A 25725-nucleotide genomic window follows, 5' to 3' on the forward strand; every position below is an offset into this window, starting at 1 on the left:
AGTTTCCAACGGGCGCTCAGTACAGGGAAGCTTAGCACACGATCCCCTCGCAAAGACTCCGCGATCTGTTTGGGTGGACAAAACAGCGCACAGGAAACGCAGAGCAACCGAAGCTGTATCCAATCACGCTCGCGTTTGTGTCCCAGATGAGGCCCCAGGAAGAAAACAAGTGTTTGCGGAATTTGGCGGCCAAGGCCCTTCATCCAGGCTTTATCGCACGTCCCCCGCGCGCCTCCCCCACCGCCCATCCCGCGCCTTTCTCGCTGGGCATCCCCAAATTCGGCCCTCGAAATCCATCCACCAGAACCGGAGGGCGGGCGCTGGGTTCGTTCCCACCGGTCCCCACCGGGGACCCAAGGGGGACGTTCTCCGGGTCTCCAGCACCCCCAGATGCCAGCCCTGCCGGGACCGGGCGAGGAGCCCCCGCGCGGGCCACGGACAGGGCGGGCGGAGGGGAGCGCCGCGAGGTGCGCGGGGAGCGCGGCGGCGGGGTCGAGGGCAGGGGCGGGGAGGCGCCGCGCGCAGCCAATCCCCGGGCCGCCCCCTCCCCGCCGCCGCCAGCCGAGCCGGGGCGGGGGAGCCAGGCGGCGGCGGCGGCGGCGGCGGCGGCGGCGACGGAGGCTGCCGCGGGGAGGGATGGAGAGGGGAGGGGGGAGCGGAGCCGAGCGGAGACAGCCGCGGCGCTGCAGAGCGGCTGGGGCGGCGGCGCGGCTCCCGGTGCTGCCCCCGGCGCCCGCCCCGCGGCGGTGAGCGCCCGGCCCCGGAGGCGCCCGAGCCATGGGCTGCATCGGCTCCCGGACCGTGGGTGGGTACCGCGGCGGGGCGGGGGCGGGCGGAGGCAGGCTCGGCCCGCGCCGCTCCCCGGCCCCCTCCCCCACCGCCCCCGGCGCCCCCCGCCCCCCCGCCCCGGCCCGGCTCCCGCACTTTCCCCGCGCTCGGCTCTCCTCCGCGCTCTCCCCTCGCGCCTCCGGTGCCGGACGCCCTCCCGGCTGCTCCGCTCCCCCGTCTCCCTCCAGCCTCCTTCCGCCGCCCTCCCCCCCGGCGCGGTCCCTCTCCATCATCTCTCCAGCAGCCTCCTCTCGCTACTCGCGCGTCCCCGCGCCCGCCACCTCCCGGCCATCGGCCTCGACCCTGCCTTCCCCCCGCGCCTTTCTCCCCTTCCATTTCTGGGGCAAACCCCCTTCCAAGGACCCCCGTCCCCCGCCTCGGCCCCCCCCCCCCGCCTCCGTCTGCCTTGGGTGTTTTGCTCCCACCTCTTTCCCTCTGTCTTGTTGCCTTTTTCTGCCGTTTCGGCCTCCCCCGATTCGCTTTGTTCACGTGCATCTTCCCTCCGGGGCGGGGGCGGGATGCGCCCGGTGCCTCGGGGAGGGAAACTGGGTCCACGCCCGGAGAAAATGGGGCCGGGCTGGGCTGGAGGAAAGGGCCGGGGGCGCGGGGAGGAGGCTGGGGGATTTAGAGGGGAAGACTGGGTGGGGAGCCTGCTCCCAGGAGGGTGGGGCCGGCCGGCCGGGGGAACGGGGACCAGCACCTGTCGGCGGGGGCTGGCGGGGCGGGGCCGCCTCTTTATTTACCTTGGACTGGGGGCGGGCACAGGCGCCTCCTAAGTCTTCTCTCCCCTCAGCCTTTGCCTTGCTTCCACCCCCTTATCCCCCGCCCCACGCACCCACTCCACGCTCACAGCTCCATGAATTAGTCCAACCCTCTCCCAAACCCCCCAATTTCTCCCATTCCAACTCCCAATTTCTCCCGCCTACACGACCCAGTGACCTCAGGCGGAGAGAATAAATCGTATTATTATTACAAACAAACTCACTCTCCCGAAGCCTGATTTCTCTGAGACCCCATTTATTTCCATGGATACTCCCCTCTTCTGCTTCCACCTCTTCCTGGGGTTCTCTCTTCCCCTCCCTGCCCCCCCCAGCTCTGACTCAGCTCTCCCTCCTCTACAAAGGCCACCCCCCCCTTCTCTGCCCTCCTCATCCCTCCTCTTCCCTGCCCCCTTCCTGCTCTCTACCCCAGGGGTCAATTATTTCCTCTTCCCTGACAGCCACAGCCCCTGGTCTGACCCATCTCATCACTTCCCTGTAGCTCCAAGGGCGAGGGGCTCACTTAGGAGCGGACTACCTCCTTCCCACCCATTAACCACCATCCCTTTTGCACTAGCTGTGTGGATTCCTGCTGAATGCCTCCCCATGCTCAAACCGCCCCCCCCCAAAAACTCTACGTTTAGGGAGGATCAATAAGCCGTCTGATGGTTGAGTCCCTTTCCAACTGCCCAAGGGGTTCTTCCCCAACCTCTCAGGAGAGGCACCACCCTGCCCTCTTGCCAGCATCTGCCTTGGCCACAAGCTCTGGCCTCACCTGAACCATTCCCAGCCTCCTCTGCCCTCCAGCTCTCCAGTCCGCCCTCAGATCCTGTCCACCAGCCCCCTCATTATTTTTTGTCTTCTCCTTGACTTGAATGCCTATTCTTTTAGGTCCTATTTTTAAAAGTCCCCTTCTCTTCTCCCTGTGCCTTTTGCTCCTCTTCCATCCATGGCTTGTCTCCCACCAGTCAGGCAGATGATCGCATCTCAGTCTTTGCTTTCTCCCCTCTCACCATTTCTGAATGAACACACCCAAATCCTGCCTCTATCCCCGCCAAACCTCCTTCCCGCCACACAGATTCACCAACTCCAAGATACTAGTTACAAAGCCCACATATAGAGAAGCTTACCCCTAAAGAAGTTATGCCCTTATTTGTGGAAACAGAATGGATGAAAGGCACCACTCCCATATACTCCCATATAGAAACCCTCAAAGACTCCTCAGGACAGAATGAAGAACTGTTTTCCTGGTAAAACCCAACCCCTGACTCCTCCGTTTAAACAACAACATATAAGGCCATGCAACACTTTCTCTGAATATGCTATTCTTGGGGGAGCTCAAAGGGAATATTCTGGCTCAGTATTAGGGTTTGTCCTACCAAAAATTGGGGAATAGTAGGGACCTGGAAGGAGTGGGAGCTGGAGGGAAGGGAGGGTTCTGGGGGGAGCTGCCCCTGGGCAACACTCTGCAACCCTCGAAGGACCTTTTGGGGGGGATCGGCAGGGGGTGTTGAAGGCGGAGCAATTAATGAGCCTGTGGCTACTTCAGGGAATGAGGTGATTGCAGTGGACTGGAAGGGCCTGAAGGATGTTGACCAGATCCACATGGACAGCACCAGCTCGCTGCATGGGAGCAGTCTCCACCGGCCATCCACGGAGGTGAGACCCCATGGCCGGCTGCCCCCTAGCCAAAGGAGTTTTTGTTTGTTTGTTTGTTTGTTTTTTACATTTTATTTATTTATTTGTGAGAGAGAGAGTTGGGGGGGGGCACAGAAGCAGAGGGAGAAGTAGGTTCTTTGCTGAGCAGAGAGTCCAAAGTGGGACTCCATCCCAGGACCCGGGGATCAGGACCCGAGGGGAAGGCAGACACTTAACTGACTGAGCCACCCAGGTGCCCCAACCAAAGGACTTTTAAAAGACCCCAGAAACCCTCATGAACAAAGCCTCCCAGCTGCCTGATCCTTGAATTATCTTCCTAAATTCCAAGGGAAGAGCCCAAATACTTCTTCAGACTGATACTTTAAAGGAACATTTCTTCTGCTTTCTTCAAAACACAGGCCAAATGTTCCACATTGAACTCCTAATCCCCTAAATTAAGCTGGGGAAAAACCTCTCTACTTCACACACTCCTGGAAGTCCCTGGGATGGGGGTGGGGTGCGGGCTACTTGCATTCCTGGGAGTGCCTGGGATCCCCACTCCGTTTGCTCTCTCCTCACAGCAAAGCCGGACTGATTTCTCCTGGGATGGCATCAATGTGAGTGCAGCCTCGGCCAGCCCTCCCTGGGGCACCCTAGCTCCTCTCCCTTATACTCCCTTGATCTGCCACAGCAGGCACCATGAACCTCACATTTCCTAACGATTCCCCATATTTTCAAGGGCAGTTGTGGGATAAGCGTCCTTGGGATTCCTGGGCATAATGTTTCCCGTCCCCTGCCCTAACTCAGACCCTTTCTCCTGGAAGCTCTGAACTCCTCTCTGCCCCTCCTCTACGTTCCTTCTCCCAGCTCTCCATGGAGGACACCACTTCCATTCTTCCAAAGCTGAAGCGAAACTCTAATGCCTATGGCATTGGGGCCCTGGCCAAGTCATCCTTCTCAGGTGAGACTCCTGACCTGGGGATGCATCCAGACAGGAGAATACCTATGTGCTTCTGGTCTCAGTCTCCTTGCTCCTTGAGGCCTCAAGAAGACTCCTACCCTTGACCTATTTGCCCTTTCCATCAAGCCCTCCTGTCCAGGCTGCCCCTCATATGGAGCTCCCCCATTGGATGGAGTCCCATGGGACTTGGGGGGGGGCATGGGGTGGATCTTGTATGGGTACTGTGTGCTCTTCTGGAGGATGTGGAGAATGTCTGGCCCCTCAGGGATTTCTCGCAGCATGAAGGACCATGTGACCAAGCCCACAGCCATGGGGCAAGGCCGGGTGGCCCACATGATTGAGTGGCAGGGCTGGGGAAAGACACCAGCCATTCAGCCGCAACACAGCCACGAGGCGGTGCGCAGGGATACCGACGCCTACTCGGACCTCAGCGATGGCGAGAAGGAGGCACGTTTCCTAGCAGGTACTTATTCTGGGGACCCTCAAAAGACATGTTTTCGGGATGACTAGAGGCTGACCTTCCAGCCCAATCCCTGATGGCAGGATTGGTTCTATCCATATGATAAGCCTAGTCATAACTTCCCCATCAGCTCCGATTTCAAGTACTTTGACTGATTCGGGTAAGTGCCCTCAAACTTATTTTTATTATCATCTCAGAAATTAAAGAGAATTACATGGGGCTGTGGGTCCACCTGTTCCAAATTCCTTCTTTCCAAAATGGCAGCACTATCGGTATAGAACAAAAAGGCAGGGGCCTTCAACTCTGAAAGACTTTCCTTCCACTCATGTCTCTTGAGGAAAAAGAAGAAAAGGCAGTGGGACGTCCCTTCTAGACTCTGCCGCTCAGCACATTACAGTAGTGGGTTCACTCCCTTGACTCACTGCTGACGACAGCCGCTTGAAGGTCAAGGAAGCTTGGTGAGGTGACGGCGGTAGATAGCAGAGGTTTCGGCCCAGGACAGTGGAATCCCTGCAAGACAGGCAGATGGCGTGATCACAGGAAGACAGCTGGGAAGAATGATAGATCTGGAAGAGAAGGGAGGTCTCTCTGTGCTGGCCGCATGAACGTGGATTCGTAGGGGGTAGTTTAGGGCAATTGACAATGTGAGCTTCAACCTACAGTTTTGACTAGAATGGGGACCCGCAGGTCTACCCAGCCTCCTTAGTCTGTCCTCCCTCCCTTCTCCCAGTTGCTGGAACTTTCCTCTTGATACCACTGTGGACCTACAAGCCCATGGTGCTTCCTTGGGGGATTTTCTATTGAAATTGAGCCTCATTTAGATTCCCCTGTCTTTGATGACGTAGTGCTGGCGAACATTCTTAAAACCGTCCAAAGAGAAACTTCTGGAAATTCCTCATTTTAATCCCTTTAGAAAACTCACCAGAAGACCCCTCAACTCTCTCAGCTTAGAATTCTTAACCTGACCTTCTGGAAGTCCCACACGGTTTTGCCTTGTGTGGGGGTTAGTCTGTGCTGTCCCATATAGTAGCCGCTTGAACTTGAACTTGAAATGTGGCTCGTCTGAATGGAGATGTACAGTCCGTGTAAAAGACCAGTTGGATTTCAAAAACGTGTATGAATAAAATAACGTAAAATACCTTATTAATCATTTTTACATGGATGACACGTTGAAAGATAATCCAAGATATATGTTGGGCTAAATGAGATATGTTATAAAAATTAATTTCACCTGCTTCTTTTATGTTTTCTTTAATATGGCTATGAGAAAATTTTAAATTGCACAGGTGGCTTGCATTGTATTTTTAGGACAGGGTTGCGTCCATGTCACCAAACCCCGTGCCTGTGTCTAAGAGTTCCAGAGGTATCTTGTGCCAACTCTGTTTCTTCTTGCAGGGGTCATGGAGCAGTTTGCCATCTCTGAGGCCACACTCATGGCCTGGTCTTCCATGGACGGCGAAGACATGAGTGTCAATTCCACCCAGGAGCCCCTGGGCTGCAACTACAGTGACAACTACCAGGAGCTGATGGAGAGTCAAGGTGAGGGATGGTCCCTCCCAGGTCTGAGAGGCCTCCCCGACTTCTCTGGGCTCCCTCCATTCCTGTGGGCTCCCGGTTCACTTCAGCTTTCCTTTTCTCCTCCCTACGCAGTCGCCCTCCCTACTCAGTTGTGTGGGCGGTTGCTGCCGCCTTCAGTGTTCTGTGACCCTGCTGACTTCCCTGATTCTCTTTACAGATGCCCTGGCTCAAGGCCCCATGGATGGATGGCCTCACTCCTATGTGTCCCAGGGCATGTACTGTCTGGGGTCATCGGATGCCTGGGAAGCCAGCGACCAGTCCCTCATTGCCTCTCCGGCCACGGGATCCTATCTTGGCCCTGCCTTTGATGACTCCCAGCCTAGCTTGCATGAAATGGGGCCTTCCCAGCCTGCTTGCGGATACTCTGCTCAGGAGCCTCCACCTTTGCTGGGGTCAGACACGGACTGGGCTCCAGGGGTGGGGGGAGTGGACCTGGCAAGGGGCCCTGCCGAGGAGGAGAAGAGGCCATTGGCCCCTGAGGAGGAAGAGGATGCAGGTTGCCGGGACCTGGAGTCACTGTCCCCACGAGAAGATCCCGAGATGTCCACTGCTCTCAGTCGGAAGGTGTCTGACGTCACATCCTCAGGTGTGCAGTCCTTCGATGAGGAGGAGGGCGAGGCGAACAACTAGCTTCCTCCCACTCCACGCCCAGCCTTCCACTCCCACCTGAGGGGCATGGCTGCAACAAAACCCTCCCTACCCCAGCGGCACAGCTGAAACCCGGGCGGAAGACCATGAGGTTACCCAGGAGTTGCCAGTCCTCGCTGGGAAAACGGAGAGCCAGGATGGGATTTTACCCAGGCTTATGCCGTAGAAACCACAGGTCCGGGAACTGAGGCCCAGACCACCAGATGGCCCTGAACTTTGCTTGGCAGCAGGCTTCTGGGTCTGTAATGATGCGGCTCCCATGTGGCTCCCGAGGACCGGAGCACAGAGCAGCTTGTGGTCGTCGACCGGACCTCAGTTCTTCACCCTCTGATTCGTCTTCCAGGAGCCTTGACTGTGGCTGTGGGAATGCCTCCTTTCTCTGTGTCACTCCTGCTTTTCCCGACTCTCTGTTTTCTCTGGCTGTGGCCCCAGCTCATCCCCACTATGAGGAACAGACCTCGGGGGCTCTTGGTATGGCTCGACGACCCAAAGTCGTGTGCCCTTGGAGGGTGGAGAGTCTGCCCTCAGCGAGAAATCGGCTTCCGAGATCAGGAGTCGTGGGGGAGGGGGAAGTGGCAGCTGGGATGCACAGGGACACAAACGTGATTCTCTGTATCAGGGCCTGCTCAGACGCCAGAAAGTCGTTGATGAGACCAAGAACAAACATGGCCGCCTGTTCCGAGATCTTGATTATTGCCCTGTCTGGAAGGAGGATCCAAGGATCTGGGAAAGGGCCCAGCCGGGGCTGGCTGCCCCAGCTCTTGCTTCCGTTTTCTGCCTTCTTCTGTCTCCTGCTCTGGGAGCCCTGGCCCTGAGGGGGTGACACAGAATGCAGGTGTCCTGGCCAAATGGGGAAGCATGAGGGCTGTGTCTCCCTCCATCCACCCTCTAATTCTCTGGAGCTGTTTACACTTTTCTCTTTGCCTTTTCTACATTTTTATAACTTCTTGGGGACTCAGGGTTGAGGGGGTTGGAGGGAGGAGTCCGGTGCTGTCAGGCCCCGGCCAGGGCGGGCTGTTTGCTGAGGAGCAGTGTGGGCCCTCGGCTCCTTTGCCCCTTCTTCAGCTCCTCCCAGGACTCTAAGGAGGGCCTCACAGATGTCCTCCCTCCCTCCCTAGGCCTCCTGTGGAGGAAGAGAGGAGAATCAGAGTGTTCTTCCTTCCAGGACGGTTTCCAGTGAGGCGTACGCCCCGAGAGGGCTTGTCCTCTCACTCCCTGTTTCCATTGTGATGGGGACTTCTGCGTAGCCCTTCTGTGAGAGATCCTGCCAGCAGGGGCCCAGGGGGAGAGAGAAGGACGCCACAGCTGTGGAGATGGCTGGCACATTGCCCCTTCCCACTGCGGGGGCACAGGGAGACTCTGGGTAGAAGAGAGAAGCTGCGAGCTTCGTTGTTGCCTTCCCTCCTGCCTAGTGCCCGGCTAAGGCTCCAGCTCCAAGGCCTTGTGTCCTACCCACCCTTCGTCAGGGGTCTCACCACTTTACCCTCTGCCAGAAAGGGGGCGCTGTCACTCTCTCCCAGACCCTGTACAGAACTGCCCTCCCACCCCACGCCCCAGACTTCTATTTCTTTGGAATGAGGAGGTTGAGAGTCCGGGCGTTTCTGTCCATCTGTGGCCCGACCCCACCCCGCACTGAGTTCACACTGTCATTCACATGTGCTCTTGCAATGCAGCTGAGGCCAGGATCCCATGTCCTCCAGAGGAGAGGGACAGTGGCTTTCCTGGGGTTGGTCCTTGGAGGACCCGGGAGTGGGCATGGTGAGTGTGGGTAGGCGGTCACCCTATCCACAGCGGTCTCAACAGAAGACCTCTCTTGTGTTTGGTGATGGGACCTGACACAGGAGAGAGCAGGACGGCGCAGAGAGCAGCTCTGGGAGGTGGCCCTGCATGCCCTCGCTGGCTGCCCCTCACTGGAGACTCCTGCCCTCCTGCCGTAGGATCTCCGGGCTTTGCATGCTCACGGTTCCCTCTTCCCACTGGTCCCTGTTTCCTCGCCTCATGTCATCTGCTGTCTCAATGCACCATCTTCTTCCTCTTAGTCTCATGCCCTCTTGCCTAGGTTCTGCCCTGAGACCACGGTGGACATCCAATCTAGTGGGCTCATTCATTACAGTTTGTTGTTGCTCAGGGCCTATGGAGTTGGGAAAGCGGACTAAAGCCATGTTCTTTCCTCCCTCCCTCCCTCCCTCCCTCCCTTCCCAGAGGAAGCCAAATGGTCCCTGCAACAGTGGCTGAAACCTTGAGGGAATCTAGCAGACTTTATTCGTGGAGGGGGCTCGCAGACCAGAGGTCAGGTGGGGGCCTGCGTTTTCCATTCTGAGGAGGGAGAAGAGCCAAGGAGCTGGCCTGGGACCCTCTTAGGACTCTTCTGGAGGGAGGAACTGCCTCTCTGGTGCTGGGGGCAGGGTGCATGGGGTTTGCTTATAGCCTATTCTGGGGGAGGGGAGGGGCATGTGCAGGAAGAGGCTGTCAGGGGTGGGCTGGGGGAGGGTTGCTTTTCCTTTGGGGTTAAAGGCTGTGCAGCACGTTTTCCGACAGTCCTGGAACAGGGCTGTTTTTATATTCTTGTGAATGAAACTGCTCTTGCTAAATGATTTTCCTTTCGTGGGGGGGGGGTGCACTTTCATTTTCAAATCACTTTATTAAAGAAAAATCCAAATCTCCCATTCCTCCCCTTCCACTGCCCCACCTCCCCCAATGCCTCCCTTCTTATCCTTGTGCTGGGGGAGTGGGGGGGGGCGGCTCTTGGTGAATGAGTGTATGACCTTTTCTTTGTCCCCACCTCTACATCCCATACTCTGTCTTCCAGGTCTGGGAAATAACCATTTTTACGGCCAGTCTTAGCATGTTTTCTTAATGTGACATTCCCACCCCAGGCCCAAGAGAGATTCTATGACATATATTACAGAGAGAATTATATATAAACATATATATATAAATATCATAGATTATATACACACGGGCATGGGCTCAAATGCCCACTGCTAGCCCCCCTGCCCAGGCTGCACCCTCTCTTGGCCTGGGGGCGGGGGTGGAAGGGACGTCCTGTTGGAGAGGGCTACAGGCTGTGTTCAATGGCACTAAACAGAAAGTGGTGGCACCTCTGACTATGACTGTCTTCTTTGGGGGATGATGGAGAGTGGGCACAGGGGAGGGGAAGGAGGAGAATGTCGGAAGAGGAGTACAACTGTAGAACTAGATAGGGACCAAAAGGAGGGAGGGAGGGAAGAAAGCCTTGGGTGTGGAAGCCAGGGCTGCTGGGGGCTCAGAGCACCAGGACCATTTCAGAGGAAAGACAGGCTAACAACAGATACCCTGTTGCTGGTGTGGGGACGATAAGTTTCTGGCTTCCCTGGCATGGGAAACATCAAAGAGATTTGCCATCTTGACATTGAATCCTCATCTCCCCACCTCTAGAAGAGGAACACAAAGAACCAGTCTGGTGTCTGAGTGACACAGTGACCTGGCTGTCCTGAGCCTTGGTTCTTGGCAGGAGAAGCCACAGCAGCAGCAGCTGGAGGGCACAGCAGACCCTGGGGCAGTAGAGGTCAATGAGGACAGTGGAGAAGGGATGTAGTTGCCAGAGTGACCTGGAAACTGGAGGGTGAGGAAGCTGTCGTTGGTGCGAGATAGGATGGATTTGTGCCTGAAGGAGGCATGAGTGTTCGGCAACAAGACACTTGCTTCCTGCACAGAGCCCTTTGCTCTTGGGGGCTGCTCCTTCTTTATCCACAATGCGCTGCTTACATCCTGGGATGAAGAGAGGCCAATGGGACCGGCCTTTCACTGCCTTAGTGATGGCCCCTGCCTGGTGACATGTAGTGGGAGCCAGAATGGAGTGGGAGGCAAATTTCAGGGAGTGGAGGTCCGCAAGCTGGAGGATGGGGTGGGGGGCTGTGAGAGAGGGGTGTGGGTGAGCATATTCAGGGCTGGCACTCTGTGAGGCCGGGAGGTGCCCCTCTCCTCCGAGGCCACAGTCATTGTGGGCCTCCCCCTGCAGAGCTTGTCAGTCACAGGGACAAAGCCAGGGTGGTGTTGGGTCAAGACCCCGGGGACTGCGGGGGACTGAGAGAGGCAGGGGATTTCCCACCCATGTTCCAGGAAGACTCAGGATGTCCCATGGGATTTCAGCTCCTCCACCGGGCTTGGAACCCCCGCCTGTCTGGACGTGGCCTAAAGAGCTGACTGAGGCTACTCTCTCTGCCCCAATTTTGACCCTCCTCTAAGACTAAAACTATCACCTTTTAAAATTCCCAGGAGGGGTCAGGACGTTGGTGTGCTCTCTCCAGCTTGAGGACATACCCCCTCCACACACACGCTGGCCTGGGGCTCTGGTCAGTCTTTAAGAGGAGGTCCTGGGGACGGTCACAGGATCAGCTCGTCCTCATCCTCCTCGTCAGTGGATCGCAGGCTGGGGCCCTGCAGGATGTCGGCCAGCTCCTCCAGCCCCGGACTCCCCACCAGCTCCAGCTCCTCCAGCTCACCCTCTGCCTTGTCTGGAGCCACGGACAGAGGGGGCTCTGGGGAGGGGGAGGGCACAGGGGTCTCTGGGGAGGCGGGAGTCCCATCCCCTGCCCCAGAAGCCCCTGTTCCACCCTCAGGCAGGCTCCAGGCCTCTGTGGGAGGGGGCAGGCCCCCAGGGTTCTTCCGGGTGGAAGTCGTGCTCCGGAAGCTGGCGAGGGGAGGGCGGAGCTGCAGCCCAGACTTGGTGTGCCCCTCAATGGCCTTCTGCAGCTGGTGGGGAGAGGGAAAGGGGGTATAAAATTGGGAAGAGAAAGAAGATGGGACAGGGTGAGACAAACAGGCATGCGAGAAGGACACATTCGTACAAGGAGGACGAGCGGGAAAGACACGGACGGGCACGAGAAGGGGCATGAGGGTGGGCGGTGGGGTGGGGAGATGCACCTGTGGATCTGGGGATCTCAACTGCTCTGGCAAGGCCCCTTCCTAGTGACCCGCAGGCATCCTTCAGCCACACATCTCTTCCCTCTTTCCACGGCCCTCCCCAGAGCAAACATGAAACCGTGACTCCTGCCCAGAATCCTCATCGCGAACCCCCGGGCCATGGAAGGTCCTAGGGGCATTCCTCTCCACTGCCACTTGCTCCCTCCATCCCCTCCAGTCTTTGCCTAAGAAATAGAGAGGGAAATCTGGGGGACCTCCCAGAAGTTAAACCATCCCCTCCACACCCCCACACCCCTATCCTGTGCCCACTCGTCCTCCTGCTGCTCAAATGGGACCTGTCACCTGTACCTCTTCCAATGCCAACACGCCCCTGAGCTTCCCCATGCTGGTCACGTAAGCAAGGTGGAGGCCAAGGAGTGAGAACAGGGTGTGGGTCTGCAGGGAAAGAGCAGCACGTCAGCGCACGTTCACCCCAGACCTCCCCTGCCCTCGGCAGCCCTGAATGGTCAGGGGCAAGCACTTGCCTTGTGCAGAGATGTCTGCTCCACCAGCTGGAAGGGGGACTGGTCAATGCAGCAGTAGTCAAAACAGACAGGCTGGCTCAGCTGCTCCTGCTCCCAGGCTTCAATCTATGCGGCAGAGTAGGGCAGTCACTCAGTATCATGGAGCCCCCTTCAGCCTCAGACCTACAGCTTGACCCCAAACAGCCCTCCCAGCCCCAGCCTAGACCATGAAATATGCAACAAACTCTCACAAACGCTCCGGATCACTAGACCTGCTCCCTTCATCCCAGGGGCCTCTCCTCCCTCACCAGGCCCCCCATCACCTTCACCCTTCGGCACTTAGAGCACGGCTCTGTCTTCTTGTCTTCCGGGCTTCCACCCCCTGATGCCCCCAACACTTTGTCATTTCCAACCCTTCTGCCCAGTCTTATTTTCCGCCACTCCTGCAATACCCAGTGCTCAGTGAAACCAGGCATATCTTCTCAAATCTGCATTTGCTCTTCTGGATTCCCCTTGTTCCCCCACCTGCCTGCACGCTGTTCTCCCGAGGATCCCAGGGGCACACTTTCTCTGTCCCTATCGTACTTTTCCAAGATGACCTGGATTGTGCTCAGGCTCTTACTGGTGTTTGTCTTCTCTCTCCCTACAGGACAGAGGTGAGGGTGTAATCACTTAAGAGTGTTCTGTGGGTTTGCCCCTGCACGCTGTGCAGAATCTAGCACATTTGTCTCTTACAGATCACGGCAGCTACCTGTTGGGTTTGAAGAGCTGTCCTGGGTCACGTGGCACTTGGTTGGCTTGAGTAAAACCATTAGGACAGAAGCATGAAGGCATGAAGGTCTTAACCTCTTTTTGATTTTAGAGATACATGCTGAAATCCCCAAGATTCCAAATAATCCAGGACAGCTCTCACTTTCATAACTGAATCTAAAATTTCTTGAAATCTCTTTTCAGTCAGTACCCTCTGAACTCTGTACTATTTTATTTTCCTAATGTCGAAATCCGCATGTCTCAGGCATCAGAGACAGTCTCCGAAGGCCGCCTCATAGTTCTCATGCCCAGTGTGGAGTCCATAGCGGGGTGCTCTCCATCTGTCCCTTCCTGGAAGTTCTGGACTGCAATCCCACCTCCTCTAAACCTCACCCTCCCTGGCTGAAGGTTCACACCAGGTCTGGCTGGCTCTCACAGCACATGGATCCATGGACGGATGGATGGATGACCATTCCGCAGGTGTGCTGTGGATACGATTTATTTGTAGGACCCTTGCCAACCGTGGTGTGGTGGGTCCTGTTCTCTTGGACCATTTCCTGCCTTTCCCAGTGCCCATGCACCAAGCTCCTCCTCTGGGCCATGCATTATTCCAGCTGCTTTACATCTCTTCACGCATTGAATCATCTCCAACAGCCTCTCATTGTCTCTGTGTTATGGATGAGGAGACGGAAGCATGGAGTACATAAGTAGTCTGCCCAAGATGACACGAGGTGGAACCGGGCTTCCGACCTTGGCTGAACATCCCCAGCTTGTGTCCAAGGGGCAGGGTTTGTCTGCTTCAGGGTCTGATATGTCCCACTACTTGCAAAGGCTCAGCCCCTGTACCAGACCAGAGCTCTGTGCGTGCTCCAAACAGGAGAGCAGAAGGAAACACTTCTGGTGACATGTAACTGAGCTCTACCCACAGGTGTCATCGGGATATTGCCAAGGGTGCCTCCTCGATCTTATCTGAAAACCAGGTTCAAAATATCCTGAATTTTTACTCCTATGGGATCTTATCCCTCTAGAATATCCCAGTGGGTGACAGGGGAGCTTAGATACCCAAAATCTTCTTTGGGAAAGACATAAGCTAAAAATGTATGCTTTGTTTATACCCTTCGTTGCACTTTATTTCCAGTGGTTGTTAAATAGCCTCGCTGGGTCAGCTAGCTGGCTTTCCCTCTGGTGCGCTTCTTTGAAGAGTATGATTATTGGGCTGGCACTGAGCAAGGCCCTCCTCAACCATAGTTATGACCCATCTGATTCCTGCTTGGGGGCAGAAGCAAGAGCTATTTTTTTCCTCTGTGCTCATCGGTCTTTCCGCTAAACATTGATCAGAAAAGTGCATGTTTTGAGAGGTGACAAGGGGAGAAGGGGAAGACTTCCTTCTCTCCTATGACTCCCTCCCCTCACATCTAGTCTGGACAACCAAGGAGATGTTTATTTTAAAATAACACCTGCTATGGTTCTTAGTCATCTACATACTTTTAAAGCTGTGGCAGTTCAGCCTCCACAGGGGGCCTGCATTCTTTTACCAAACAGAGTGGCTGCTAATGGATTCTGCTGTTTCTCTGCAACCCTGGGGTGTCTTTCCATCAGGACTATGATCAGGACCGCCCTGCTGCCGCCAAGGCATTGCTCCCTGTCTGTCCGCTCCTCACAACCAAGCCCATTCAGGGCTGGGTTTTCTCTCTCATGTACTCAATAATTACCTTTCTCAGGAAACAGGTGTTTGTCCCAATGAGACACCACTGTCCATATTGTCCCTCTGTTTTCCCTTCTTTCCAGTCTCGCTTCCTGGCATTTCCTAGTTGTCCACTGTCTCGAAGCCCTGTCCAGTCCGGTATCGTAACCTCAAGCAGGCACTGCCCACCTTAGTTTCCATGCTGCTCCTCCACATTGGTACGCGTAACTGCTGGCTGCCTGGGTGAAGCTCATCCTTCCTGCACGGCCTTTTCCTGGTCCAGAATGTCCCTAATGTCTAGAAGATCTGAAGCTCATCTTAGCACTGTTGGTCCCATCTATTGCGTGGAAGCATCTTTCTCCTCTGATCCCTTGTGGAAGTCTTTCTCCTCTGATCCCTCTGAGACTACCACATGTTTCCCTCACCTCTGAGCAATGCGCCCATCCTTTTCTCCATAATCATGTCTCATTCCCAACCTCTCAGAATGCTTTCTGGCCTAGACTAGCATCTTACTGTTACAACACAATGAAGCAAGTGAGCAAAGCCTTCATCCGACAGAACAATCCACCCCAGATGGCTGTTTCTCTTACCTCTTCAGGTGACATGTTGTCCACTAAATCCGTTGACTCCTAGAGAAGAAAGCCACAGGTCCAAGTTCTTTCCCTTTTCTCCCCATGACAGCTGTGGTTCCCCTGGCCATTAGCAACCCTCAGAGGCCAGGGCCACAGATGCCTGCTTTCCTGCTCATCCTTCCTGCCCTGTGATGAAGCGTCCCTGTGCTGGGACCTCCTCCCCCTTGATTTAAGGACCATGGTTCTCTCAGTCTTCAGAGGCATGGTCCTTTCCCTGTCCACCGTCCACAGCACATCTGCTCTTACCTGGGTTGCTTTCTTCTTTGTGGGGCGAGGTCTGCCCGGTAAGCAGCGCAGCAGAGACCGAAAGACAGAGGGTCTTTGACCTGAGAGGAGTGGCGAGCAGGTGGAAATGGAAACAAAGTCCTGTCTGTCCTGGGAGGAAAGGGCGGGGGCCACGGGCGGTGGGAGGCATCGAGGGGCCCCTGACACTTTGCCACACACAGTGTGTTCTTCCCAGATGCCTCATCTCTACAGATACCCTCTATCCTACCCTCCTGAATCAGCCCTTGCTCCCACCACTCAGGACTGCCATATGGAGATTCGATGATTACAATTCCCTTCCCGCCTCCCTCTGCCCTCATCCCTCCTCATAGTAGCAGCCCTTGGGTGGAGGAGAGCCCAGAGAGAGCCCACGAGGCATGAATGCAGGTGCATGCTGGGAGAATCTTCACCTGCTGGTTCCGGTGCTTCTGGCTGCTGTTTGTGGCTGGGCAGGGGCCCATTGGACTCTTCGGAGGACAATGGGGCAGTAGGAAAGGGATGAGGAGGAGGGAGAGGAGGCAGCTATAAGGAACAGTAAAAATTCTCAGTCCTGGGGAAGAGGCTGGTGTCCTAGGAATTCTGTCTACATCCATTCGCCCTCACACCTGTTCAGAATTCCTATATCCTTTTCAGTTCTCATTGGTACCATCATCTGCAACCTGATCTCCTTCAGTCCCTGCCCCCAGGTGCACTGGTCTCTGACTTTCTCAGTGACAAGCATCCCATCTCCCTCCCCCCACTTTCCCTGTGCTCCAATCCATCCTCCTCCCGCAACCTGTCCCTGCCTGGTCACCTCAGGCTTCCCAGAGAGGTCCTCATCTTCATCCTCATCCACAAATGCAAAGGACTCCCTCCGGCCCTCAAGGGAGATGCCTTGGTGTCCCTTGCCAGCCAACAGAGCCTTCCCGTCGAAGGGCAGCTCGGACAGCTTCCTGGCCATGTCCTGGGCTGCCCGCAGCCTCCGCTCGGGGCACAGGTGACGCTGTAGGAGGGCCTGCAGCTCTGACCGCTCCACGGAGCCCAGCAGGATCATTGAATCTGGGGAAGAGCCAAGCTCAGCCTGAGGGCCTGCAGGGTTCCCTGCCCCCTCCAACCTGCTCTGCAGGACTGAGCTGGGGACAGAAGCCAAGCACCCCTGCTTCTTTTTTCCAGCTCTTCCCCACTCTTCCTGAAGATTCATTTCATACATCTTCCAGGACTAACCTCATTCAATCCCTTTTATTTCACTCATTTAGCACTGAGAGACCCAATTGATAGTATGCTCATTGGTGTTAATTTATACTTATTTTGATGCAAGCCCTTCCTTATACAGGCTGTTTGTAAATAGGTGAACTTGGTACTAAAATGGCTAATCAATCCTATCTCGAGAGAAAGAAAGAAAGAAAAAAAGAAAGACAGACTTCAAAAGCCGTTTATATAGACTGAGATGTAAATATACTTTGAAAGAAATCTACAAGGATATCTGAGGTTTAATCACTTAAAGACTGTGGGTCCTTCTAGGATATAAACAAAATGTCTCCTTTTCCTGGGAAGATCTTTCATATATGGAAATTCTGCTACCACAATGAGCATTTTTGTTGTTTTAAGCCCATAAAATTGCAACAGTGTTATTAAGATAAATCTTACCATTAGGTCTTAGTCACTATTGTGAAAACTCTGTACCTCCTTGGCTGTACCCCTGCTCCAGTGAAAAGCCACTGCTTTAGAGACCACTTACAAAGTATTTGGGATTTGGGAAAAATATTAAAATGAATCTAACTTGAACAACATGGACATTCTGATATCTGAAGTCAGGAACTAACAAGCTTAATGGCTCCAAATGGCCCTACATGATTCTTCTTAATTACATGAATTCAAATATTAGGCAGTGATTATTTAATATCTAGTAAATACCCAGAAGGAGGCAGTCTGAAGGAGATAGAAGTTATAGTCTCTGCCCTCAAAGAATTCTCAACCTAGTGAGACATAGATATAAACTCCAATAAGAAATAATACAGAGGTGCCTGGGTGGCTCAGTCACAGGGACATGAAAGAATTGCTTTAAGGCCATTCCGTAAACAAACAAACAAACAAATGAATAATTTTAAAAAGGGGTGCCTGGGGGTGCAGTTGGCTAAGGATCCAACTCTTGGTTTCAGTCTGGTTTGTGATCTCAGTGTCATGAGATCAAGCCCATGTTGGGCTCTGGGCTCAGCATAGAATCAATCTGCTTGGATTTCTCTCTCTCTCCCTTTCCCTCTGCCCCTCCCTCCCGCTCTCTCTCTCTCTGTTTCTTTCTTTGAGAATAATAAATAAATTCTTTAAAAAATTAGAAAGGAATAAAACCACTCACTCCTTCATATGGGACAGTTTCATCTGGCCCTCAAGTTGGGCATTGAAGAGCAACTACCATTCAACTAAGTAGCAAAGAGAACCACATAAGGGGCTAGGCTTTTACAGTGAAGCCTCACTATTCATGAATGCCCTGTTTGTGAATTTGCCTCCTGGCTAAAGTACAGGTATTTGTGAGCCCCAAATTAGGGCTCAAGATGCCTCCACCCTCGTTCACAGACCTGCACAGTGCAGCAGACCACTGACATCCCCCCCCCACGTTCCCAGCTGAGTTAGAAAAGTGACATTCTGCTTCTTCTCTCAGCCCTCATATTATAAGCAAGCATTCTTTTCATTGTCCACTTAATGTCACATTTTCACACTTTTGTTGGTTTTGTGTTAGTGATTCTGCTGTTTGACATCCTTCCCACCCCTCCCCCTCACCACCCAAACAAGAAGGCTTTGATGCTCCTTACGGAGAAAGTATACCTGTTAGGTAAGCTTTGTTCAGGCATGAGGTGTAGCCCTGTTGGCCATGAATTCTAGTTAATGAATCAACAGTATATAGTAAATAAGGTGTCTTTAAAGAGAGATGCACATAAAATAAGTTTATGCATTCATCGGTGGAAGAAAATGAGACGGGAGGAACCTAACACTGTATTTTCTCCAGGGCAGTGTTTCAGTATAGTAACCCTAGTTCAGTGTTCAGTGACTTTAGAGGACATAGCTCCAGTGACTAACGAGCATCGGCTACAGTTCTCTAGTTGGATTTTTTTCTTAAAGATTCATTTATTTTAGAGAGAGCGAGAACGGGCGGAGGGGCAGAGGGAGAGAAAGAATCCCAAGCAGACATGCTTGCTGAGCATGGAGAGCAGTTCAGGCTTGATTTCACGACCCAGAGATTATGATCCAGAAAGTGCAACCCCAGCCGAAATCAAGAGTCAGGTGCTCAACTCACTGAGCCACCTGGTGCCCCTCTCTGACTACATTTTTGACTATCTTCTTTTGCTTGTGTTCTGGCAGTATTTTTCCTTCTTGAAGATGATCGTGTTCACTAGGAACACAAGCTGGGTATCCGGTGGCAGACCGGGCGGTCCCTAAAGATAAGCCTGCACTACAGCGCCTCCTCCAGCTCTGTGGAGCCCTGGTTCAGGTCACTAGCTCAGGAGTCGGCTTCCTTTCTTCCCACTCACCTTTGGAATCAACCAGTGGTAAAGTCTTGACTGTGGTGGTCTGGAGCAGGGTTTGCAATTCCCCGTAAGTGCAAGTGGCGGAAACAAACTTCACATCACGTACCATGATGTCCTCAACAAAGATGGTGAATTTACTATGGGGGGAGAAGGCATGGGGCGTTAGCCCCACCATACGCTTGTTCCTTTGCTGTCCCTTCCATTCCTCCCATGAGGTTTGCCATGCATTATGTCACTCATAATACTCATTAAGTACATGGGAACATAAAAGTAAGGAAAAACAGTGTTCCCAAATGTTGATCCTAATCTCAGTAGCTCCCACCTCCACCCCATCAAGCCTGAACTAATTCCAGCTGGTGCCCTGACCTGAGCTGGTTCCAACCAAGGTCAGGCAAGTAGGGTAGCTTCTTGACCTGGATGATGCTGTCATAGAGGGAGGGCTGCAGGCTCTGAGCCACCATGTTGGCCAAGATGACAGCCACCATCATGGGTAAGATGTGGGCAATCTGACCCGTTAATTCGAAGCAAATCACAGCTGTGGAGACTGTGTGGGATACTGCACCGGTCAGCGCGGCTGCCCCTAGAATGACACAGGAATGTACCAGTGGGTTAGGGCTGCCACGTGTGGATGTGATCCTGGTGGGTGCCAACACTCCTGACATAACCATCTGTCAAGACTAGGAGCTAGAAAACTGTCAGCAAATCATTTTGATCTCATTCTGTGTCCTTTGGCAATTTACAAAATCATTGTGTGTGCCCAAATTTTCATTTGTAAGATGAAGATAGTGATGTCCTACCTATTCCTTGCTTTTGAAAGTTTGGATCATTTTTTTTTAAGTATTCTCTATATCCAACATGAGGCTCAAACTCACAACCCTCAGATCAAGAGTCACATATTCTACTGACTGAACCAGCCAGGCACCCCAAAAGTTTGGATCACTCTTAATTGAGCCTTCTAAAACTCAGTGACAGCATTTTCTACAGGACCTCGGGTTTTGATGTCAATAATATATGAGTGAAGGGAGTCAAAACCTGGGACTCATGGTGTGGACTTCGAGTAATAACACCTGTGTCAGATTCTGATTCTGTAGTTTCTCAATGGTGTGTGTAGAACTTGATCCTTCTGGAATCCCATCCTATCATCTCTAAGGTAAAAAAGGTCATTGAATAAGTTGTAAGGCCCTTGCAGATCTAAAACGTTATGATTCTATGAGCTCTTTGAAAATAGAATCTTATTTTTCATTGTTTTCCCATCAACAGAAATAGTCACTAGAAGGTATACGTAAGAGGAGAACAAGAAAAAGACACAAAAGACAGGGGCGTAATTGAGAGAGCATGTGACTCTCGATCTCAGGGTTGTGAGTTCAAGTCCCATGTTGGGTGTAGAGCTTACTTTAAAAAAAATAAGAAAAGTCACAAAAGGGAAATACTGGGAGGACTAATTCTTCAAGATGGTACACATGATATGCTTCAGAACATAAACTGTCACAAGAGATATGTATTCTGGGAAACGTCCACCAGGGAAGATGGGTGACACCTGAGAGTCACGAAGATGGGGAATAAGAGCAGAGGACTCTTATGAATAAAGAGGCTTTTCATAAAGGTCTGTGATGGGGGGTAAGGACACCATATGCACTGGAAAGCTGCCCAATGCTTCTATATTTAAGGGAGGCACAGCCTTAGGAGTTATGGGGTTTTGATGAGGAAGAGCAGGAGGGGGGAGGCATAATAATTTTGAGGATTATACAGGTCACTGTGTCTGTTAGACAGGGTTTGGATTGGATGGGATTGTGGATTTAATGAGAAAAAGATTATCACAGATTCTCAGAATGTTAGGGTTGTAAGATATCTCAGAAGTCATTTTACGATAAAGAAACTCCGGGGCAGAAAGGTAGCTAACTTGCTCCACAGTCATCCAGGTGACAAGTGATAGGGATGAGTAGAGACCATGTTTCTTTGCTCTTAGTCAGGGACTTTTAAGTCCTGTCAGTATTAGCCCATCTGCAGTTTGGGAGTATCCAAGCCAGTCACTTGCACTGCGGTTTCTATGATTCTTTGGAAGGAAGGAAAAAACCCTTACCAAACATTCAGACACAATCCTAGGTGCCTTCATTCTTATTATCTCATTTAATCCCCATAATCTCTTTTCTACATAAAGAAACTAAGGCTCAAAAACGTTCAGTAAGAGCTAATGAGAGTCAAAGCCAAGGGTTGATTATTTGAATGAAAGTTGAATCAAATAGCATAAAATTAAAACCACATTATGTAGTTTGTCTGGAATAAAGATGTCATGGGAGAGTTTGTGTGTGGCTATTAGGGGTTACCAGAGGGTGGAATGTGTCTCACCAATTACTGCATAGCCCCCGGGTAGGATCTTGTAGATGATATCATCAAATAAGATACCATCAGGGAATAGCATGGCCATGATCTCTCCTACCAGCCTTCCGAATGCAGCTCCTAGAGGAAAGACAAAAGGAAGGAAGGTTGAAAGATCCAAGTTCCTTATCCTCTATATTTCAGAGTCAATCCCTTCTTGGGCATTAAGACAAAATACAAGCCCCTGGCATTCCAGGCCTTTCCTTAATTTCCCAGTACCCTAGATTGCAGCTATCAGCAAGGTCCCAGGTTTCACATCAGAACTTACCAAGCACAAACACAGGCATGAAGCCTCCGCAGGGTATGGGCATAGTGGTGGCCACGATGGACATCCAGAACTGGGGTAAAAAGAGGCATCAGGATACCCTCTCAACTCTGCCCAACACACACACACACACACACACCCCTATTACACTTCCTCCCCACTTCCAACCCTCCCTCTTGCCTCAAGAGTCACAGAAACTCTGGGGTAGCTAATTCATCCAGAAGCCATCTTGTCTGTACTCTTTCTCCAGAATCAAAAAACATGGAGTGCTCACCCAGGCTAAAAGCCACCAAAGCCAACATTGTAAGAGTTTCTCTTGATGATCGTTTCCCCTTGGGATGACTATTTTTGCCTTTAGGCAATCTAGAACAAGGAGCGGAGCCCCTGAAGATTCCTGTCACTGCTCCAGAAGGTATAGTATAGCCTCTACTATACCCTCTTAGCCCAAAAAGTTCATGTCAGCAGAACAGCCTGAAACTCTTGAAGCTGGAGGGTTATCTTTTCCTTCCTCAGATTGCTTCTGAGAAAGAGCTCAGCTCTAAGTGTCAGACATCTTAGAGTCTCAGTGACTTCCTATGTGACTAATTTAATGATATAGTTATTTATAAACCCATTTATACGGAAAACCTCAGAAGGGAACTTAGAGTGAAGACTGTCCTGCCTGAGTCATTTCCTTTAACATCAAACCACATTAAACAGAGGTTCAAAAGATCAAATCTATCCTAGCCATACTAGAAGGACACATTGAGAAAGTTGGCCAGTGTAACAGATAAGATCTCGAAGGCCAATTTTGACAGGTAGTATTCCAAAAGAAACCGGAACAATTTTAGCAAAAGTAACACATACATTCTGTGGCAAAGAATGTGGAAGAATTGAGAAACAGAGTGGAGATGAGCACTGGTTGAACCTTTGAAATAGCTGTAAAAGAAGTAAAAATATGAGATACACCATGAAAATGTAGAAACAGGTTTACATATTACTTCCAAAATAAGTAAGCCAGTCTTACGAAAAGATCTCAAACTCATATGGTGAAAGATGGTAACAGCTAAATTAGAACAAATTGCCAGGATTGAAATATTTGTAATTGAAAATCTGTACCAAGTGTATTGTAAACTAATGAGAAATACGTTTCTTACTATTCTGAACCATAGGAAGATTCCCTTGAGCTAGGGCTGATGTCAAGAGGCCATGCCAAAGGCTCTAAGAAGACTTCATCCCAGAAGCTCTGAGATGAGGCAAAAATGCATATTTCTTCATGTCAGAATATAACCATGTAAAACAGCTGAGAATGGCCAAATCAAAGGTACAGATGAAGATAATAAAGACTGAGAAAGCCTTGAGTATAAAGCAACCTTGTGTCTTGTTTTCTCTGCCTGCTCTCAGTCCTGGTGGGGTGCTCATCAATACGTGTAGCATGTAGGTAGGTCACTGGGGAGGGAGGGAGGGAGGGAGGAAAGACAGAAGAGAGCTTGGTCAAACAGTATCCATGCAACACAGAAGACTTCTCAGAGCTACTATTTGCTGAAACGCCCAACAGAAATGCTTGTTGGGGAATTTGTTGAACCTGCAGATGACCAGACACCATGTCAGTCAGTGTGGACACGGAGTTCTGGATATTTGTAGCTTACTTAACCTTTGCAAATGATTCTGACGTGTAACAATTGGAGACCCCTTGAACTACTTTGTACCATCTCTTTGGAATAAGCACATGAAAGCTGTATGGGATTTTGTAGGCTCAGGTTAATCTGAAAGCTCCAGTAATACAGATTATAGGTGGCTGATAGGTCTGATTTCAGAGGATGAATTTTGGATTATCCCCCAAGATATGTGTAAGAACAGATGAGGATCAGAGGGCCCTGAAGTGAACAACTCCTAAGGACAAAGAATGACCCGAGGTTAGCAAACTTTTCGAGCTATTAGCACACGAAAGGAAAGATCCAGATGCAATATAAATAATGTAGAACACAAATAATTCCCCCAAATTTAAAATCCAGCGCTAGAGAACTGGGAAGCTAGAGACCCACCATGACAGATTCCACTTTATTCAGACCCTTCACAAGAAGGAGTGCCACGGAGAATTCTACAGAGCCTCAGGCTATGCTGGTCAGTGATACTAGGTAATGACTTTAGACTTATTAAATAGGGAAACTGAGAAGTTGTAATTTTATTCATACCCATTGTAGCAGCTGTTAACTTACAATATGCTGATATTTCCATGTCTTAAGACTGGGGTGGATGGAAGTTCCCTTCATCAATAGGGGAGAACCTTATCTGTCTGTGTGAATACCGCCAGAAGCTCACACAGGCTAAATTTCAAACCAGACAGTGGAAAATAGTTCCAGTCACTTTCATATTCTAATTTGGTTATGTAGCCTATCACCTACACTTAGGAATAGATAAAGGGATGGATGCATATGTGTCCAATAACAGAAAAGTGAAAATGCTGGAAACAGTGATAATTGGACAATACCATGGATTTATAGCAACAAGAGGTGTTAGTTACATTTGTAAATATTATGGGATGGCATAGGCCTGATGCAAACTATGAGGCTTGAAATATAGCCCAGGAAGTATGTGAGTTTCTTCTCCTGTTATGTGCATGATGTAAACATTATCAAGGATGTGATTCAGTGAGAAATTAATAATAGCGACATACAGTTGAGTCTTGCTGTATAATCCAAGTAGGCCTCCCAGAATAAACTTTAATCTGTGAAGTCAAATCTGGATACATACTTGGGAATCTGGGGAGGTGAGATGAGGTGTAGGGGAAATGTTGAAAAATATATGGTATTTTTGTTTCTACAAAACTTTGCAAGAGCTTGACATTTTAAAAATATGTATGATCCCAAAGTTACCATATAGTTCAGTCTAGAGGAACATCAGGAAAACGCAATCATTATCCTTGAACAATAAATTCTGAGAGGCTATCAAAGCTTGGGTTTGGTTACTTACAGGAAGCTGGGATTTATAAGTTAGAGAAGAGGAACTCTGTATTGAAAGTCCTAAAGTCAATTCCTTAACAAGCTGAGAACTTACTTACGATGAAAATATCAAATCTTTTGAAGGAAGACATAAAAAAGACCCAATTAGGGATGCCTAGGTGGCTCAGTGGGTTAAAGCCTCTGCCTTCAGCTCAGGTCATGATCCCGGGGTCCTGGGATCAAGTTCCACATCGGGCTCTCTGCTCAGCAGGGAGCCTGCTTTCCCCTCTCTCTCTGTCCTCTGCCTGCCTCTCTGCCTACTTGTGATCTTTGTCTGTCAAATAAATAAATAAAATCTTTTAAAAAAAAAAGACCTAATTAATAAAGTAGGTGTACGAAATATCGAAGCTGCAGACCCATTGGACCCACATGGAGTGGAATGGGAAAGAACAGGCAGAGATACAGCTTCCAGAAACCCAGAGCAAATCCTGAGAATGTAAGTCACAAAGTTGGAACCTGGTGTGTCAAGCACCTGGTGTCTTTAATCACAGGGTCCTTGACAAGTACATTAAAGGAGCAGCCAAAAACAAAGACTTTTTTTTTAACCATAAGCATGAGATTTGCCAAAGTACAACAATCAAATATTATATATTTGGCACACGGTAGGTGTGTAATAACATTTATGGAATAAATGATCCCACGACAGCTATTATAATGTAAATATAACTTAGTGACTCATATCCTGGGAAAATATAGATTCCAAAAAAATGTGTCATGAATAAGTGAATATTCAAAAGCATGAACGTTCAGTGTGGACAAACTTTTGAATGAGAACCTTAATGTACAGAGGAAAATGTTGGATCATTCAGGCAAGACATAGGATTTGTAATAAGGCAATCACTGAGAAAGAAAACAAAATGGGGAAAGCAGCAATTGTAATAGATGTCACAACTTGGGGTGGAAATAAGAGTGTCTTTGTATAAAGCAGAGACTGAGAAGCCTATGAAGACGTGGAAGAGGCCAGCTTTGGTTTCCTAATTGAAATGAAGAGAAA

General features: G+C 51.1%; 2 protein-coding genes across 4 annotated transcripts in view; one reads left to right on the forward strand and one right to left on the reverse strand.

Annotated features, from left to right (window-relative positions):
- Positions 1-69: 69 nt before the first annotated feature.
- Positions 70-9971, forward strand: FAM131B (family with sequence similarity 131 member B). 3 transcript variants are annotated; one of them, XM_046021142.1, is made up of 7 exons: positions 70-467; positions 3136-3245; positions 3806-3841; positions 4092-4185; positions 4451-4648; positions 6041-6184; positions 6381-9971. In XM_046021142.1, exons 2-7 carry the CDS (start codon positions 3192-3194, stop codon positions 6851-6853), a joined length of 999 nt encoding a protein of 332 aa, XP_045877098.1. In that variant the 5' UTR covers positions 70-467; positions 3136-3191; the 3' UTR covers positions 6854-9971. The 3 variants fall into 3 exon arrangements, with proteins under 3 accessions (XP_045877098.1, XP_045877097.1, XP_045877096.1); XM_046021140.1 differs by lacking the exon at positions 70-467 and adding an exon at positions 615-805; XM_046021141.1 differs by lacking the exons at positions 70-467; positions 3806-3841 and adding an exon at positions 613-805.
- CLCN1 (chloride voltage-gated channel 1) overlaps positions 9053-25725 on the reverse strand; it is a 32114-nt gene continuing 15441 nt past the window's right edge. Inside the window, exons 13-23 of the mRNA XM_046021143.1 lie at positions 21754-21823; positions 21456-21566; positions 19476-19689; positions 19113-19246; positions 16403-16647; positions 16020-16131; positions 15592-15671; positions 15304-15342; positions 12301-12405; positions 12125-12211; positions 9053-11605 (exon numbers count right to left, since the gene is read on the reverse strand). Of these exons, the coding sequence (XP_045877099.1) occupies positions 11237-11605; positions 12125-12211; positions 12301-12405; positions 15304-15342; positions 15592-15671; positions 16020-16131; positions 16403-16647; positions 19113-19246; positions 19476-19689; positions 21456-21566; positions 21754-21823 (1566 nt within the window). The 3' untranslated portion in view covers positions 9053-11236. The remainder of the gene's footprint in view (positions 11606-12124; positions 12212-12300; positions 12406-15303; positions 15343-15591; positions 15672-16019; positions 16132-16402; positions 16648-19112; positions 19247-19475; positions 19690-21455; positions 21567-21753; positions 21824-25725) is intronic.

This window comes from Meles meles, chromosome 10 (assembly GCF_922984935.1).
Source record: "Meles meles chromosome 10, mMelMel3.1 paternal haplotype, whole genome shotgun sequence".
Lineage (NCBI taxonomy): Eukaryota > Metazoa > Chordata > Mammalia > Carnivora > Mustelidae > Meles > Meles meles.